The following is a 15,390-nucleotide window of genomic DNA, read 5'->3' as shown; positions in this document are numbered from 1 at the left end:
ACTTGGTGAACCCTTAGAAGATACTCATGTTGTCAATAAGTTTCTAAGAGTTGTGCCACCCCAGTTCAATCAAGTTGATGTCTCAATCGAGATGTTCTGTGATGTCAAGACACTTTCAGTTGAAGACCTAGTTGGAAGGCTTCGGGCAGCTGAAGATCGGTTTGAAGATAAACTGGAGCAAGTCACAGACAAAGCAGGAAGACTGCTACTAGCTGCAGAGGAATGGTTGGAGAAACACAAGCAAAGGTTTCAGTCCAATTCACACAAGAACAGTAATAGTGGAGGGATAAACCAGTGGAAGGCAAAGGTTTCTAACAAATCTGAAGGTGCTAGCTCCAGTACTCCTCACAAGGTCAAATTGACATCACAAGGAACACCCAGAAGAAAAGGGAGATGCAGAAACTATGGCATCTATGGTCATTGGGCAGAAGACTGTAAAAGACCAAAAAGAGATAAGAAGGATCACAAACAGCAGGAGGCAAATGTTGCAGTTGGAGATGTGGAGAATGCAGCACTACTCTTCGCTGAGGTGCAAGACTCATTAGGTGGAACTTCTCAAGAAATACACCTGTCTGAAGAAAAAGTAGTGTCTGCAGTCTGTTCAGATGAAGTTTGGGTATTAGACACTAGAGCTAGTAACCACATGACAGGCACCAAGTCTACACTTACTCAACTTGATGACATTGTCAGTGGGTCAGTGAAGTTTGGTGATGGGTCTACTGTCAAAATCTGTGGACTAGGTTCGGTGGTGATGAAAACCAGACAAGGTGACCACAAAGTACTCACTAGTGTGTACTACATTCCACAATTGAGAATCAACATAATTAGTCTTGGACAACTAGAGGAAGCAGGTTGTGACATCAGACTATTTGCTGGTAGACTGAAAGTATTTGATCCAGCGTATAACCTGTTGGTCAGTGCACCTCGCACTGGGAACAGACTGTACACAGTACAATTGAGTGTGATACCTCCAGTTTGTTTGCTGTCAAAGCTAGATGATGCAGCTTGGCTATGGCATTCAAGATTTGGTCACACAAACCCCCCTACTATGGTTTTATTAGTGTCATATATCAGTGAGGGCTTCCCATATGAATGGCACTGCCCAAATTTATATATGTACATCTAACACACTGATGTCTCCTAACCTATTAGCTCAAACTTGATGTCTCTATTCATGGGAGATATAGAGTATTTATGGGGCCAATTAAATACCTTAGCAATCCCGGCGCTATTATTCATCCTATGTTATCAGTTAACCTTTTCAATCTACAAAAGGAATGAATTAGAATACTTTAACCAAATGCAATAATGAGGAGAATAATGTCTTGTTAAGTGAAGTGATGAACTTACACAACTTGAAGGCCATGCAATTGGATTATTGCCTACTTGTCCAAGAACCTTGAAGTTGTTATATGGCCTTATTAGTGGTTCATCGCGCACAGATACCAGACTAACACACACCATCCAAAATTCTTTGCCTAAAGCAACATCTCCAACTTTGGTTTTGGGGTCCTGGCTAAGTACTCTGCCTAAGGCAACCTTCCTGTTTGGATATCTTGTGCTCTTTAAGAAAATATCTGTGGAAACCTACAAGTGAATTTTGGATGTTAGTGGTTAGCAAGTAGCTATAAATATGCAGGATGCATAAGAATTTTTACTAATAAATAGTTACTTGATGGTTCTTATTTGGTGCATAATTAGAGGATTTCCGAGACGTGTAGACTACACTGAGTTTCAAAAGGACCACATTGATCACCTTGGCTGCATTAGTACTGTTGTTTTTACCTTTATTGATGCAGAAACTCTACTAGCATGGAGTGCTTCACGTCGTGACTGTGGTGGCTTGCTCTGCATTTAAAGAACACACATCAGTGAACTACTATGGAACGTAGTTTAGGAAATCTGATGCTTGCTGCTACTTTCAGCATGTATACACTATCATATAAACTAGATTTCTAACATGGACAAAAATATGATTGCTTCAGTATGGCCTTAGGGTGGAGTAAATCTATGATTGCAGTTCCTCGTACTCATAATGTACTAACCTTATCCTGAATTTTAGAACATTTGTAGTGTGAGTGCAGTTCCTCGTACTCATCATCTTCGTTTTCATCCTCCTGTAGAGTTATTGGATAAATGACAGCTTGAAAATTTTAAAACTAGGATGGCATTCATGGTAATGCATTCATACCATTGTGTTATTCCGTTCACCAAACATACTAGAATCTTCACTACGAAGTTGACAATAAATTCGCTGTTATAGGGAAATATATATATATATGTAAGATTCAGATATATGTGCAAAAAAATCAGTAAACTTATATATTTTCATAGAGATACATACTTGTCGTTTCATAGCAGGACGAACATCTGTTGGTGGCGATAAAGGAGCATCTAGATAGCCCTGTAATAGCATAAAAACATTAGGACATAAAAACATCTTATGTCCTAAACCCTAAATATTGAAGATTTCAATAGAAGTGACACCCTGCAAAAGAGTAAATATGTTTATCTGTGCCTATGCAGTTAGATGGTATGAACTGTATTTGCCAGAGGTCCAATGCTGTTAATATGTTTATCTGTGCTGGTAAATGTGACTAGGACCCATCATCTATTATGTGCGGCACTAAGTTCATGAGTAGACCTATACCATCGTAGTGTGTGTTGCTGGCATTGGAATTGTTTTAGACAATTCAGACTAGTTCTTGTCACAGCAGACACATATACTGGATCCTTTAGAGCTAGTGTGATTGACCCTGCCAAGGTGACCAGGTGTGCGCTCTAGAATGCGGCCTCTGTAGCTGGAATGGTCCTAACCACACAGGCCATTGTTGTTGAGAAGCCAAAGTTGAAGCCTCAAGTGGCAGAGCCACCGGAGGGAGCCCTTACCATTTAAAACTTAACATTCTTGAGGCTGCTGTCCAGACGGTTCAGATCAGTTGAGAGGGTAGAACTTTGGTTTGAGAATTTTGGTTCAGATCCACTGGGAGTTGTAGAGTAGGATTGCTATTTTGCAGACGAAGAGTAATTTTACTATGGTATGAACTTATCCGAATCAAAGACATTTACATAACCATTTTTTTTAAAATAAGCTCATGGCGATGCTGGATTGTACGAGCAAGTACAGTAGTAAATTTATATATTTTCATAGAGATACATACTTGTCGTTTCATAGCAGGACGAACATCTGTTGGTGGCGATAAAGGAGCATTGGATAGCCCTGTAATAGCATAAAAACATTAGGACATAAAAATGCTAAGTCCATGCAATCTTTAGTGAGTTAGAAATAAGGTTATTTGGATTTACATGTTGCCTTTTCTTTCGCTCCACGGTATGTTGCAAATCTAGTATAGTATCATCTTGCTTCTGGACATGCTTTTGAAGTTTTTCCAATTCAAGTCTAAGTGATACTACATCTTCACTAGATGTTTCATCCAAAGTGGTTACATTTAGATGCTTCATACGACTTGATGTCGAGGCATCAAAAACTTGTTTTGGATTTGGAACAAGGCCCAGACCATGGATATGGCCATGCTTTTCCTTTCCTAATATTCTGTTTAGTGCATCTCCTTCCCATGCATCCTTTCCATTACTAGAGTCCGCTAAATCAGGTTGTTGTGCTAAAAGTTCCTTCAATTCACCCTTGCAAGAGAATAACAATACTCAATAAACACCATGGAAGAACAATTGGATTTGCAAAAAAGTAAATGAAACATTTTTTTGCAATTACTGTACCACATGTGCATTTCTGTTATTGCCGATGTTAGACTTGTGTGTATGGATATACAAAACAGCCCTATGAGGGTATTTCTTTTCAGGATCTTGTTCCCTCTGTAAACATGTTAATAAAAATATAACTAAGGTAATGTAATTAACATGGATTTTTGACATTTGTAAAGAACATGCTGTGAATTATAATTGCAAAAATAATACCAATTCTTCTCTATTCCGAGCAAAGCTTTTTGTTCCAGATGTATGCATTGACTTTCTTCTTGTACAATTTATCCTATTGGCCTCACTTAAATCCTACGAAACAAAGAGTATATAGGAACAAAAGTAAATTAGATGGTTCATCAGATAAATAATGAAATGATTATCATGACTATAGTAATGTACATGTGCTTTAGGGGTCATCCAATTATTGACAAGCGCAACCCACTAATCAGCTAATACACCATCAGGAGCATTACTATTATTAGCATCCTAACTCTTATGTGGGTCAAAATAAATGGATTTCAAATTGAACTTGTGTTGCCTCCATCTCTCTCCAATTGTTCGCAGCACCCATGTTTCCATGCGGGCAGGGTAAAGAAATCTCTTCTGCATAACAATTGGAAAAGAATTGTGAAAGTGTACTATTACTACATGGCAACTGAAAAAATGTGAAAGTTTACCTTTACTTGATTAAGAATGGCCTCCTTATTGATTTGTTTATGGTTCCTATCTTTCTTTCCTATAAGTAGTCTCCAATCCTTGAAGCTTAAGCTACACAAGGAGCCATTCCTAGCAACCATGCCAAGGAATTTTGCAAGGACTCCTGCCTCTTCTCCGATAGGCTGATTCAGCTCATTACAATTAACTACAACCCTATGGCCTCTTGGAATGTTCCAAACATTAATAAGTTTTGTCTTCCCACGCCTTTTAACCTCTTTAACCTCATCAGCGCCATCAAGTTGGTCCTCTCCATTTATGTTATTTGACAGAGTTATGTCTCCAAAAAAACAATTTTCAGTAGTGAGAATGACATATGCAAGTATCCATAAAGACAAGGTGCGGTATTACAAGTAATGTGTGCATACCTTGGGACTCATTATCGCTTCTGCTATCTAAATGGTCTTCTTTATTACTTATGTTTTGTTCAGATGATGCAACATTTTTTTGGGGACTTTTCTCTCCAATATGGTCCTCAGACAAGTACTCATCATGGCTACGAGTAATGCGTTGTTTCCCACCCCGTGCCATTACCAGTTACCACTGCACAATGACCTAAATTTAAAACAAGTAGGGAAGGAAAATACTAACAGTCCATATGTATTTGCAGACCAATCAATGACAATAATTTGGTCGTCTAAGAATCATATGATGCAAGTAAATTTGGATGGACCGAGGTAAGATTCTGACGTCGACTCTTGCTGAATAAAAAAAAGGCAGATTAGCACCTGTTGGCTGATGATGATGATTCGTAGGCAGAGGCTGACCTCCGTCTCCAGCTCGACTTGGCAGATATCCGACCTCCAGCTCAGCGTGCGCCAACAGCGGAGGACGGCGGCCACGAAAGTAGGCCGTGTACGTGTCGGTGGCGGCCAAGGGCGGGGCCGTGGCGCCGGTGGACGAGGCAGTGGTGATGGCCGTGGAGGCGGCGATGGCGGTGGGAGGCAAGGGCGCGGTGGGAGGCAAGGTCGGGGCGTCGAACCAAAGAGGGGTCGCGACCTGGACGAGCGACTACGGCGCGGATGGAGCCCCCTGGACGACAAATGGAGAGCCCTCTGTTGTGCCCCTCGTGGATGAAGGAAAAGTGGTGGGGAGGTCTGCAGGAGATGAAAGAAGTTTGCTATGTCTATGGAGAGTGAGCCCACTACGAAAAGAACTGGAGGGATCCAAAACAACGGAGAGAAATATAGTATGTCAGTAAAATAAATTGGAGGGGAAATAAAATAATGGGAGGGAAACAGAAAATAATACCTTAATTATTTAATTAACTCAATATGGTTTTCAAATATTTTGCTAAAAACTGATTGTGTAATTCAAAATACTTGTATTGTGAAATTTTAACCATAATACAGGGAAGATTTGTTACACAATTATAATATTAATGTACATTTCAATTGATACTGTCGCGCAATAAATTGATGAAACACTTGAAGCAGATCAAGCAGGGTCGTTCCGGGCTTTTCAAGGGCCCAGTGCGAAATTCGATATAGAAGCCTCATCCAACAACTTTTTTCGATATATAGAATCACCAAGCCATTTAACCTCTCTTGAGTTATTGTTGACCATAAATAGTTCATTAAAAAATTAATTTTAAAAAGCTTCTCTCTACCGAAGCAACCATCACATGTATAGTTTATAATACTCTCTCTATATCAAATAAAATTTGTTTTACTTCTTTAGTGGATTTATCATCGCTATCACAACCCAACCAAGTTATCGGGCCCACGTACACCAATCCTTGCCCTCAAGGCCTCGGATAGATATGTAAGTGGATCGGATAACTTACTCGAGGTGCCAAGTTTCGATGAACTCGTTCATTTCCAAGGACCATTCATGCAAAGTTGCAAATATTACAATAACCAATCCAGAACATAAACTTTAAAAAAACAGGAGTTGAGCGAAAGTGACTGGGCCGAAACCGACCGGCTCGGCCCACGAACACATGAGAAAACTGGCCCCGCGCCATCCGCTCGCGCCAGCGCTGTGCAATTTTGCGCAATTACCCTCGTTGCATCAGCTAACCGAATAAAGGTCCTATGTCATATTTGATTGTTTCACTAACATTAGCACTGAGATCCCTGTCTTTTTGCTTATTCACAAACTCAAGTCCACGATAGTGACTCCGGCGACCCTAAGACGGGCACGAGGTTGCGCGCTCACGACAAGCCCACGCAGGTTATCTCCGGTAAGGATTTGCATTCTTAAACGTCACCCGAGCCCGGCCCGACCTAACCCATAAGCGAAACGGATTCAAATAGTCTAGACTGCCCAGATCACGGCGACGACGGACATTGGGATCCTGGTAGGGTAACCGGAAGAGTTTGAATACGGTAGCGTGCAATTCAAAATACAGAAAGCCTCACCGGCATACAAAAGTCATGGTGCTCACCTAAACTTGTCTGGAGAAACCGTGAGCAGCTCGGTCGACGATGGGGTGGTCCACAATGGTGTTTTGTGACGACAGACAAGTGTTCTGAACAAACCTTACTGGTAAGAACCAAACAACCAGTTCAGTGAGCTTCACATGTAAGTATAGATACTAGAACAAACCTTACTGGTAAGGACCAAACAACCGGTAAGGACCAAACAACCAGGACAGCGTAAGGTGGCAGGGTGCTCGACGACATCTAGATTCGGTGGCCGTGTGTGCTAGTGCCATCGGCTGCTGGGTGGGGCTCTGGCACGTGCCTGTGTGACGCATATGGTATGGAGGACGGCGACGACGGTAGCTCTTGGCCTGACGTTGGTGCTGGGGGCTTCTTGGGCGAGAGCCTCGGCGACGGCGACGCCCTTGGGCGCCGCTTCCCCTGTTGGGGGCGTCGTATTCCCCAACATTTTATTCCTTGGGAGAAAGCCTGGTCCATCTCTGACTCACGACGGTGTCGTCCCCGACATCACTCCCTTCCTGAAGGCGTCGCATTGAAGTTTGTCTCGGCCTCAGCTTCGCCTTCGATGGTTGCTTTTGATTCTCGGCGTCTGGTATGCGGGTGAAGATGGGGCTTTGCAAGGTGAAGTCGAAGCTGTTGCATCAAGGGTTGTGGCTCGGCAACGATGACAGCTGATGAGCCCCCTTCTTCATGGATTGGATTGTTTCGAAGGGTATGACCAAGTGCCACGACGTCAGGCATCAAGGAAAGTTCTCTGGTATGGCCCATGCTGACCCGATCCAACTATGCAGAGTGGGCAATGTTGATGCTTATCAACTACGAGGCGATGGAGATCTGGGAAGTGATTGATCCCGGAACCAACGTTAGACGTTCACAGGACAGGCAAGCAATGGGTGCTCTGATGAGATTTGTTCCCAAAGAGATGTGGGGGACACTTGGTGCAAAGAAGACAGTCAAAGAGGCTTGGGAGGCTGTGAAGATCATGAGGATTGGTGAAGATCGGGTTAAGGAGGTAAATGTGCAGAAACTTATTAGAGAATTTGAGAATATAGAGTTCAAGGAGGGGGAGAGTGTTGAGGATTTTGGGATGAGAATTACTAACCTTGTCACAAATATCAAATCCCTTGGTGAATCAATAGATGATACCCGTGTGGTCAAAAAGTTCCTGCGTGTTGTACCACCCCGGTTTAATCAAGTAGCAGTATCCATTGAAATGTTTTGTGAGATGAAGGATCTTACAGTTGAAGATCTTGTTGGCAGACTTCGTGCTGCTGAAGATCGACTAGAAGACAAGGTTGAGCACATCACTGATAAAACAGGTCGTTTACTGTTAGCTGAAGAAGATTGGCTTGAAAAGCATAAGCATCGTTTTCAGTCGTCTTCAAATAAAGACAGTAGCAGTAGTGACTCATGTCAGTGGAAGCCTAAGGCTCCCCATCGATCTGATGGAGGGAGTTCAGGAAGTTTCAGTAAGCAGAAACTCACTTCACAAGGCACACCTAGGAGAAAAGGGAGATGCAGAAATTGTGGGATATATGGTCATTGGGCTCAAGACTGTAAGCGTCCTAAGAGGGAGAAAGGCAAGGAACAAAAACAACCAGAGGCAAATCTTGCAGTTGCTGGTGGTGGTGTTGAAACTGGGGCACTTATGTTTGCTGAAGTACAAGGCACAGTGCATGGAGCACCACAGTTTGTTCATTTGTCTGAAGAAAAAGTGATCCCAATGATATGTCCTGAAGGCGTGTGAGTACTTGATACTGGTGCCAGTAATCACATGACAGGTACAAAGTCTGCACTCTCACACCTTGATGAATCTGTGAGTGGATCAGTCAGATTTGGGGATGGCTCAACTGTTAAAATATGTGGTTTGGGAGCTCTAGTTGTTCAGGGAAAGCAAAATCAGCACAAAGTCTTCACAAGTGTTTATTACATCCCACAACTGAAGAGTAATATAATAAGTCTTGGTTAGCTTGAAGAGGGTGGATGTGATATTAGACTGTTTAATGGGAGGTTGAGTGTAATAGATCCTGAAAATAACGTGCTAATCAGTGCACCTCGCACTGGTAACAGGCTACACACTCTGAAACTAGATGCTGATTCACCTGTTTGTTTCCTGGCAAAGCACACTGATCCTGCCTGGAAATGGCATGCCAGATTTGGGCACCTGAATTTCAGGTCACTTAGAGAACTAGGTAGATTGAAGATGGTGGAAGGGATGCCCTTAGTAGACAGGGTGGAACAGGTCTATGATGGATGCACTTTGGGAAAACAACATAGAACACCATTTCCAAGGAAGTCTAAATTCAGAGCTCAAAAGGGACTAGAATTGTTTCATGCAGATTTGTGTGGGCAGATCAGACCAAAGATAGTTGGTGGAAAATCCTATTTCCTGCTTGTAGTAGATGATTACAGCAGGTATATGTGGGTAGATCTATTGAACACAAAGGATCAGGCATTGGCATCACTACAGAAGATAAAACAAAGAGCTGAAATTGAGTGGGAGGTAATTTGAAAGCTTTGAGGACAGATAGAGGGGGAGAGTTTAACTCAGGGTCCTTCAATGTTTTTTGCAATGAGCAAGGAATCAAACATTACACCACCACTCCCTATTCTCCTCAACAAAATGGGGTTGTTGAGAGAAGGAACCAATCTGTAGTGGAGATGGCTAGATGCCTGCTCAAAGGTAAGGGTGTGCCACCAAGATTCTAGGGAGAAGAAGTAACAACTGCAGTTTACCTGTTAAACAAGTCTCCTACTAAGAGTGTGCAAGGGAGAACACCATATGAGGCCTGGCATGGCAAGAAACCACAAGTTGGTCACTTGAGGACTTTTGGTTGTGTGGGTCATGTGAAGAAGATTGGTCCAGGTGTTGAAAAATTGTCAGACAGGTCCACAAAAATGGTTCTGCTTGGATATGAGGCAGGGACCAAAGGGTACAGGATGTATGATCCTTGAGCTAGGAGACTGTATATCAGCAGAGATGTTGTGTTTGAAGAAGAAGTGGGGTGGAATTGGGACAGTGATGAAAATGTTCAGCAAGCTGAGACAGAATCTGGTCCTTGTGAATTCCAGTTTCAGTACACTGTGCCTGGTCAGGTGTTGCAGCAGCCAGGTGTTTCAGGTGGAAGTGTTGAAGATTCAGGGGGTGCACAAAATTCTCCACCCTCACCTCACACACCAGTGACACCACAAATAACAGTAACACCACAAGTGTCACAGGGGGATTACAGGGGTCAAGTTCCAGTGCAACTACTAACAACAGTCCTCAGACCCCGAGCACTCAAAGTTCACAACATCCACCATTGAGATACAGGTCTCTAACTGATCTGTGGGATGCAACAGAGGAGGTACATGATTTCCAATATAGTGGGCTATGCTTGTTGGCTGCAGATGAGCCAGTGAATGTTGAAGTAGCTCTGACAGAAAAGTGTTGGAGGGATGCTATGAACAATGAACTCCAGTCCATTGAAAACAACAACACTTGGATATGGTCTGAACTACCTGTTGGGCATAAACCCATTGGTTTGAAATGGGTGTACAAAGTCAAGAAGGATGCTGCTGGTAACATTGTCAAACACAAAGCTAGATTAGTTGCTAAAGGGTATGCACAGAAGGAAGGAATAGACTTTGATGAAGTATTTGCACCTGTTGCAAGACTTGAAACCATAAGGGTACTGATAGCTCTTTCAGCTCAGGGTAACTGGAAAATACATCACATGGATGTGAAGTCAGCCTTCTTGAACGGGGATCTTCATGAAGAAGTCTATGTAACACAACCTCCAGGATTTCAGAACCCAGAGAAGGGCCAACTGGTGCTCAAACTGAATAAAGCAGTGTATGGCTTAAAACAAGCTCCGAGAGCTTGGAACATTAAACTGGATTCTGAGCTAGCCTCCCTAGGTTTCAGTAGATGCAAAGTAGAACATGTTGTCTACAGAAGGGGAGTTGGGAAGTCCATGCTGATTATAGGAGTATATGTGGATGACCTTATCATTTGTGGGCCCTCTGCAAGTGACATTGCAGATTTCAAGCAACAGATGAAGAAGACTTTTAGTATGAGTGATCTGGGGCTGCTCAGTTACTACTTGGGTATGGAGGTAAGGCAAGGGACAAATGAAATCACTATTTGCCAGAGGTCTTATGCAGCCAAGATTGTAGAGCAGTGCAACATGGGCAGGTGCAATCCAACAGAGAGTGATACAACCCAGTATAGAAGTGTGATTGGGAGCTTGAGATACCTAGTAAACACAAGGCCAGACTTATCCTTTGCAGTGGGTTTGGTGAGCAGGTTTATGGAAGCCCCTGGTAAGGAGCACTGGTGTGCCATTAAGAGGATCATAAGATACATAGCTGGGACACTTGATTTTGGTGTAAAATTCAGAAAAGGAGGAACAACAAATTACTCATTAGTTGGCAGACTACCTTAAGGATTGATAATTCATGTTTTAGCTGAAACATATGTATGCTGAATCTGCACAAGTTCATCTTGTGCTAGTACAAGTAGCTGAAACATCTATCTGTACATGCATTTTGCTCATCAAAGTTGCAGACTTGCAGATCCAAATAATATTGTAGAGTCTATTTACAAAACATATATATGTCAAAACCAGACAAAATGTAATGGCACACATCTAATTAACCCTAGAAGAAAAGGTTTAGCCCAAAAGTTGAATTTAAAATCTAGCCATATTTTTCCAAAAATCAAAATACCAAAGTTGTAGAGTGTTTCAAATTAAACAACTTTCATGTGTGAAGATTTTCAAGTTTTTGATAGACATTTGGAGTAATCTGCAGATTTCAGATTTGGTACAGTTTTGGTGCAGCTGAAAATAGTTTGGTTTGCTTGTTTTTGGGCCCCTGTAACTTTTGATCTGTGGGCTTTTGGCAAAAGGTTATTATAGAAAACTTGAAGGGTAACTATAGGAGAACAACTTTTATTAAGTATGGTAGCCCTAAAACCATATGCAACTGAGTGAAAAAATGGTCCAAAGTGGGGTTGGTCGGTTTCAAAAATTTCAGACTTGGTGCAGTTTACTAAAACTGAATTTGGTTCAGATAGCTGAATCTGATTTTTTTTATTTTTACTCCACTTTGAAGCACTATAACTATTGGGCCCCTGTAACTTATACCCTGCTCACTTGTGTTAAAAGGCTTGGAGTAGTGAGGTGTGTCCTGGCCATTTTCAGAACCCATAACTGAAGATAATGGTGTGCCATCTGCTTGTGTTCTGATAACCAAGATAAACTAGTTTTGTTGTGTAATATGCTAAAGAAGATCTGAGTTAAAGGGGGGTTCATTTGCCACAGTTTCATGACACTCGACATAAGTCTAAAAGAAAACGGGGGCTGAGCAAAGAAGGTTCAACCAAGTGACACTCAAAACTGGATGAGATATCCTCAACCCTTTCAATCTTGCCAAAACAAATAGAAACAGATTTGAAGCAACAGCAGAGTGACACCTTCCGAATTTTTAGAAAAGACATGGACAACTGCTGATGGGAGTACGCTGGGATGCACATAATCAACATCTCATATATGTACAAGGTGTTCAGCATAGAGTTCACATTAATCAGCATCGACACAAATGATAATTAGCAAACTGGTAGCCCAACTGTAACAGTCAGCAAACACATCATTGAAAAGGAAGCACCCCAAAACTAACAGTCAGCACTAAGCTACGCGGTAGTTCAATGCCCTACAATTTGTCCTCATATTTGTACAAGAGATCTCCACACCATCTGTCTATACTCCTAGTTCTCGCTGTTGATGAGTCTTGTCGTCTTGGTGCTTCGACAAGGAGCTTTGTCCAGGCTGCCACCAGCGCCGATGGTCGAAGCGGTCAAGCAATGCTTCTTTCTAGGCTTGTATTTGCTAGGGAGATCTGCACAACAACAGGTTCTTTGAGCTACATTCCTTGAGCTACAAAAAGAGAAAAACAGCACATATAAGCATGCAGGCCTCTCAGGAATGAAAAAACAATTAAGTTGTTCTTTCAGATTGAATTCAGACATAAACTGAATCCAGAACAGAAGACAGTTTCTTTCAGCTTGACAAAAACGAAATTCTGATTTGCTATGCAATTCAGATATATGGAAAACAGTGAAATCTAAGGAAGTACTAGTGCAAATAGTTAAAGTCTTGATGACAGTCTACCTGTTCAGCTAGTTTGTTCTTGTGAACCTTTGCCTAGTCGAGGACCTTGACAGCCACATGATCCCTAGTGTCCATGTTGATTTCCATCGAAAAAACTAAAACATAACTCTACTGCAATTGCTTCCAACAATTTGCATTCACTACAGACAAAATTTTGATACTTAAATGCTTCTATTAGATGTGTATTCAGCAATTGTTTATTCAGCATTGGTCAATTAATATGTAGATCAAGAAACCTAAATTTCTGCACTGCATAATTACCTGAATTTAAAATAAGCAAGGAAGACAAACACTAATAGATGTGTATTTGCAAACCACCCAAATGGTTCAGATTATAAGAAAGAGAAACTTTGTGTACCTGATGGAGTATTCTTATTTAGCACTCATCTTCTATATCACTACCAATGTCATGGTCTTTAGCAGTTCCATCTATTGTATTGCCTTCCATATCACTTCTAGTCCATGAATGGTTGTCGTGTGCATTCTTAAACAGGTCCCCAAGCTTGCTGACATGAAAAGGTTCAGATTGTACATCATTCCAATCTTCTCCCATGTCATATATATCTCTGGGCTTCATCTTCAAGACAACTGACCACCCAGGGTTCGTCCGATCTTCCAAGTAGAACACTTGGTCAACTTGATTGGCAAACACAAATGGTTCATGCTCAATTCTATCACCTCTGTGAATTTGATGAGAGAAATTCACAAGGGATAAGCCAAACTTATCCGTTTTAACTCCCTTTCCTCGAGTGACATCAACCCATTCACATTTAAACAGTACCACTGAAAATCTTCCATAATAATCGATCTCTATGATATCAAGAATCCTGCCATAATACAAAATATCTCCAAGTATAGGCTTATTATCACCAGCTGAAGAATAGCTAGAGGTCTTTGCAGTGGCAACAACTCCACTATTTTGTGTCGCCTTATCATACCTCTTGGCCCTAAATCTGAACCCACGTATGTTATATGCTCTATGTCTTCTTGCAAACTCCAATGGACCTCGTGCCAACCATCTAATGTCTTCGTTAATGCTGTCGGGTCCATTTTTTTCTTCTAAATGCAAGATCTGTAGACACACAAAAAGAGTGTATATTTATACATGTAAGAAAACCCAAATTCCATTCAATATAAATATCAGATTATGCTACTTACATGTTGTCTAAACCATTCTGGAAATTCTTTATTCTGTATCTGCTCAATATCTTTAGGAGTTAGGCGACGGACGTGTCTCTTTCGTTTCAGATTAGAAGCATGTTCCCTATACTATGATTACCATATAATTATATAATTCATAATCTATATGCATAGTTCATTAGTTAACCAAAACACTTACTTTAGATATGGATTAACAACATCACAATTGTACAACACATATCTATGCGCTTGCAATTTCTCTAGATGACTTAATTCAAAATTGGCTGGTTTTCCCAATGATTTCCCTACTGAAGGGAATAAAGATGAATCTTGTCCAACCATCTTCGATTGGGTATGGTCCAAACTATCATCGTTCCTTGATGGTTTATTATGCTTGGTAGCGAAACCTTCTATGTACCTAGAACAAAACACCATACACTCATCTGCCAAGAATGAATTTGCTATTGAAGCTTCTGGATATGCTTTGTTCCGAACATATGATTTCAATTTTCCTAGGTACCTACAACCAATGCAAGACAAGTAAATTATTCAACCCCACAAGAAATTCTTATAACATGAATCATGTAACAGTTAGAAGATGTACCTCTCAATAAAATACATCCATCTATAGTTAACTGGTCCACCAAGCTTACATTCAGTTGCTAGATGGACTACTAAATGAACCATAACCATGAAAAACCCTGGTGGAAAGATCATCTCCATTTTGCATAGAGTAATGCCAATTGATTTTTCCATATGGTCCAACTCGTTAACATGAAGCACTTTAGAACATATCCCTCGAAAATAAGCAGACAACTCAAATATTACAGCTGTGATATCATCTGGAAGAAGACCCCTCAAACCAATAGGCATGAGCTGCTGCATCAGGACATGACAGTCATGTGTTTTAAGGCCAACAATCTTTCCTTCAGTAACATTAACACATTTTGATATGTTTCTACAATAACCATCAGGAACTTTAACCTTTCTAAGAAAATCACAAAATGCTCGTCTCTCACTTTTAGACATAGCAAATAAAGCTGGTGGCAAGTAAAACTTTCCTGAAGGTTTTTCTTGTGGATGGAGGTCCGGTCTAATGTTCATCTCGACAAGATCTAGACTAGCTTGTAGGTTATCTTTTGTCCTTCCATCCAAATTGGATATTGTACCATAACAATTGTCAAATACATTCTTCTCTATATGAATCACATCAAGATTGTATCGAAGAATATTATCATCCTAATATGGCAATTTGAATAGACTACTAACTGACTTGTAAG

At 41.2% G+C, this 15,390-nt stretch overlaps 1 protein-coding gene and 1 long non-coding RNA gene across 2 annotated transcripts; both read right to left on the bottom strand.

Moving 5' to 3' along the window:
• Positions 1-1,242: 1,242 nt before the first annotated feature.
• On the bottom strand, positions 1,243-3,746 carry LOC109944287 (uncharacterized). The gene is made up of 8 exons (XM_020548993.1): positions 3,731-3,746; positions 3,162-3,220; positions 2,345-2,404; positions 2,192-2,254; positions 2,046-2,117; positions 1,786-1,848; positions 1,351-1,587; positions 1,243-1,266 (listed from the first exon to the last, which is right to left on the bottom strand). Exons 1-8 carry the CDS (start codon positions 3,744-3,746, stop codon positions 1,249-1,251), a joined length of 588 nt encoding a protein of 195 aa, XP_020404582.1. The 3' UTR covers positions 1,243-1,248.
• A 10,452-nt stretch (positions 3,747-14,198) lies between these two features.
• On the bottom strand, positions 14,199-14,801 carry LOC103648928 (uncharacterized). Its single transcript, XR_002267629.1, has 3 exons — positions 14,715-14,801; positions 14,310-14,630; positions 14,199-14,234 (listed from the first exon to the last, which is right to left on the bottom strand). It is a non-coding gene; the product is annotated as an uncharacterized lncRNA (long non-coding RNA).
• Positions 14,802-15,390: the final 589 nt, after the last annotated feature.

The sequence above is a fragment of the Zea mays genome, chromosome 2, assembly GCF_902167145.1.
Source record: "Zea mays cultivar B73 chromosome 2, Zm-B73-REFERENCE-NAM-5.0, whole genome shotgun sequence".
NCBI classification, from domain to species: Eukaryota; Viridiplantae; Streptophyta; class Magnoliopsida; order Poales; family Poaceae; genus Zea; species Zea mays.
Note: the sequence above shows the minus strand (reverse complement) of the source record. Positions and strands in the feature narration are given on the sequence as shown.

What these genes read in the sequence shown, in the direction of transcription:
- LOC109944287 (XM_020548993.1), bottom strand. An exon ending in GTCCTGCTATGAAACGACAA is followed by an intron (nt 2,405 to 3,161) that starts GTATGTATCTCT and finishes ATGCTATTACAG; the next exon opens with GGCTATCTAGATGCTCCTTT. An exon ending in GTGAACGGAATAACACAATG is followed by an intron (nt 2,118 to 2,191) that starts GTATGAATGCAT and finishes ATAACTCTACAG; the next exon opens with GAGGATGAAAACGAAGATGA.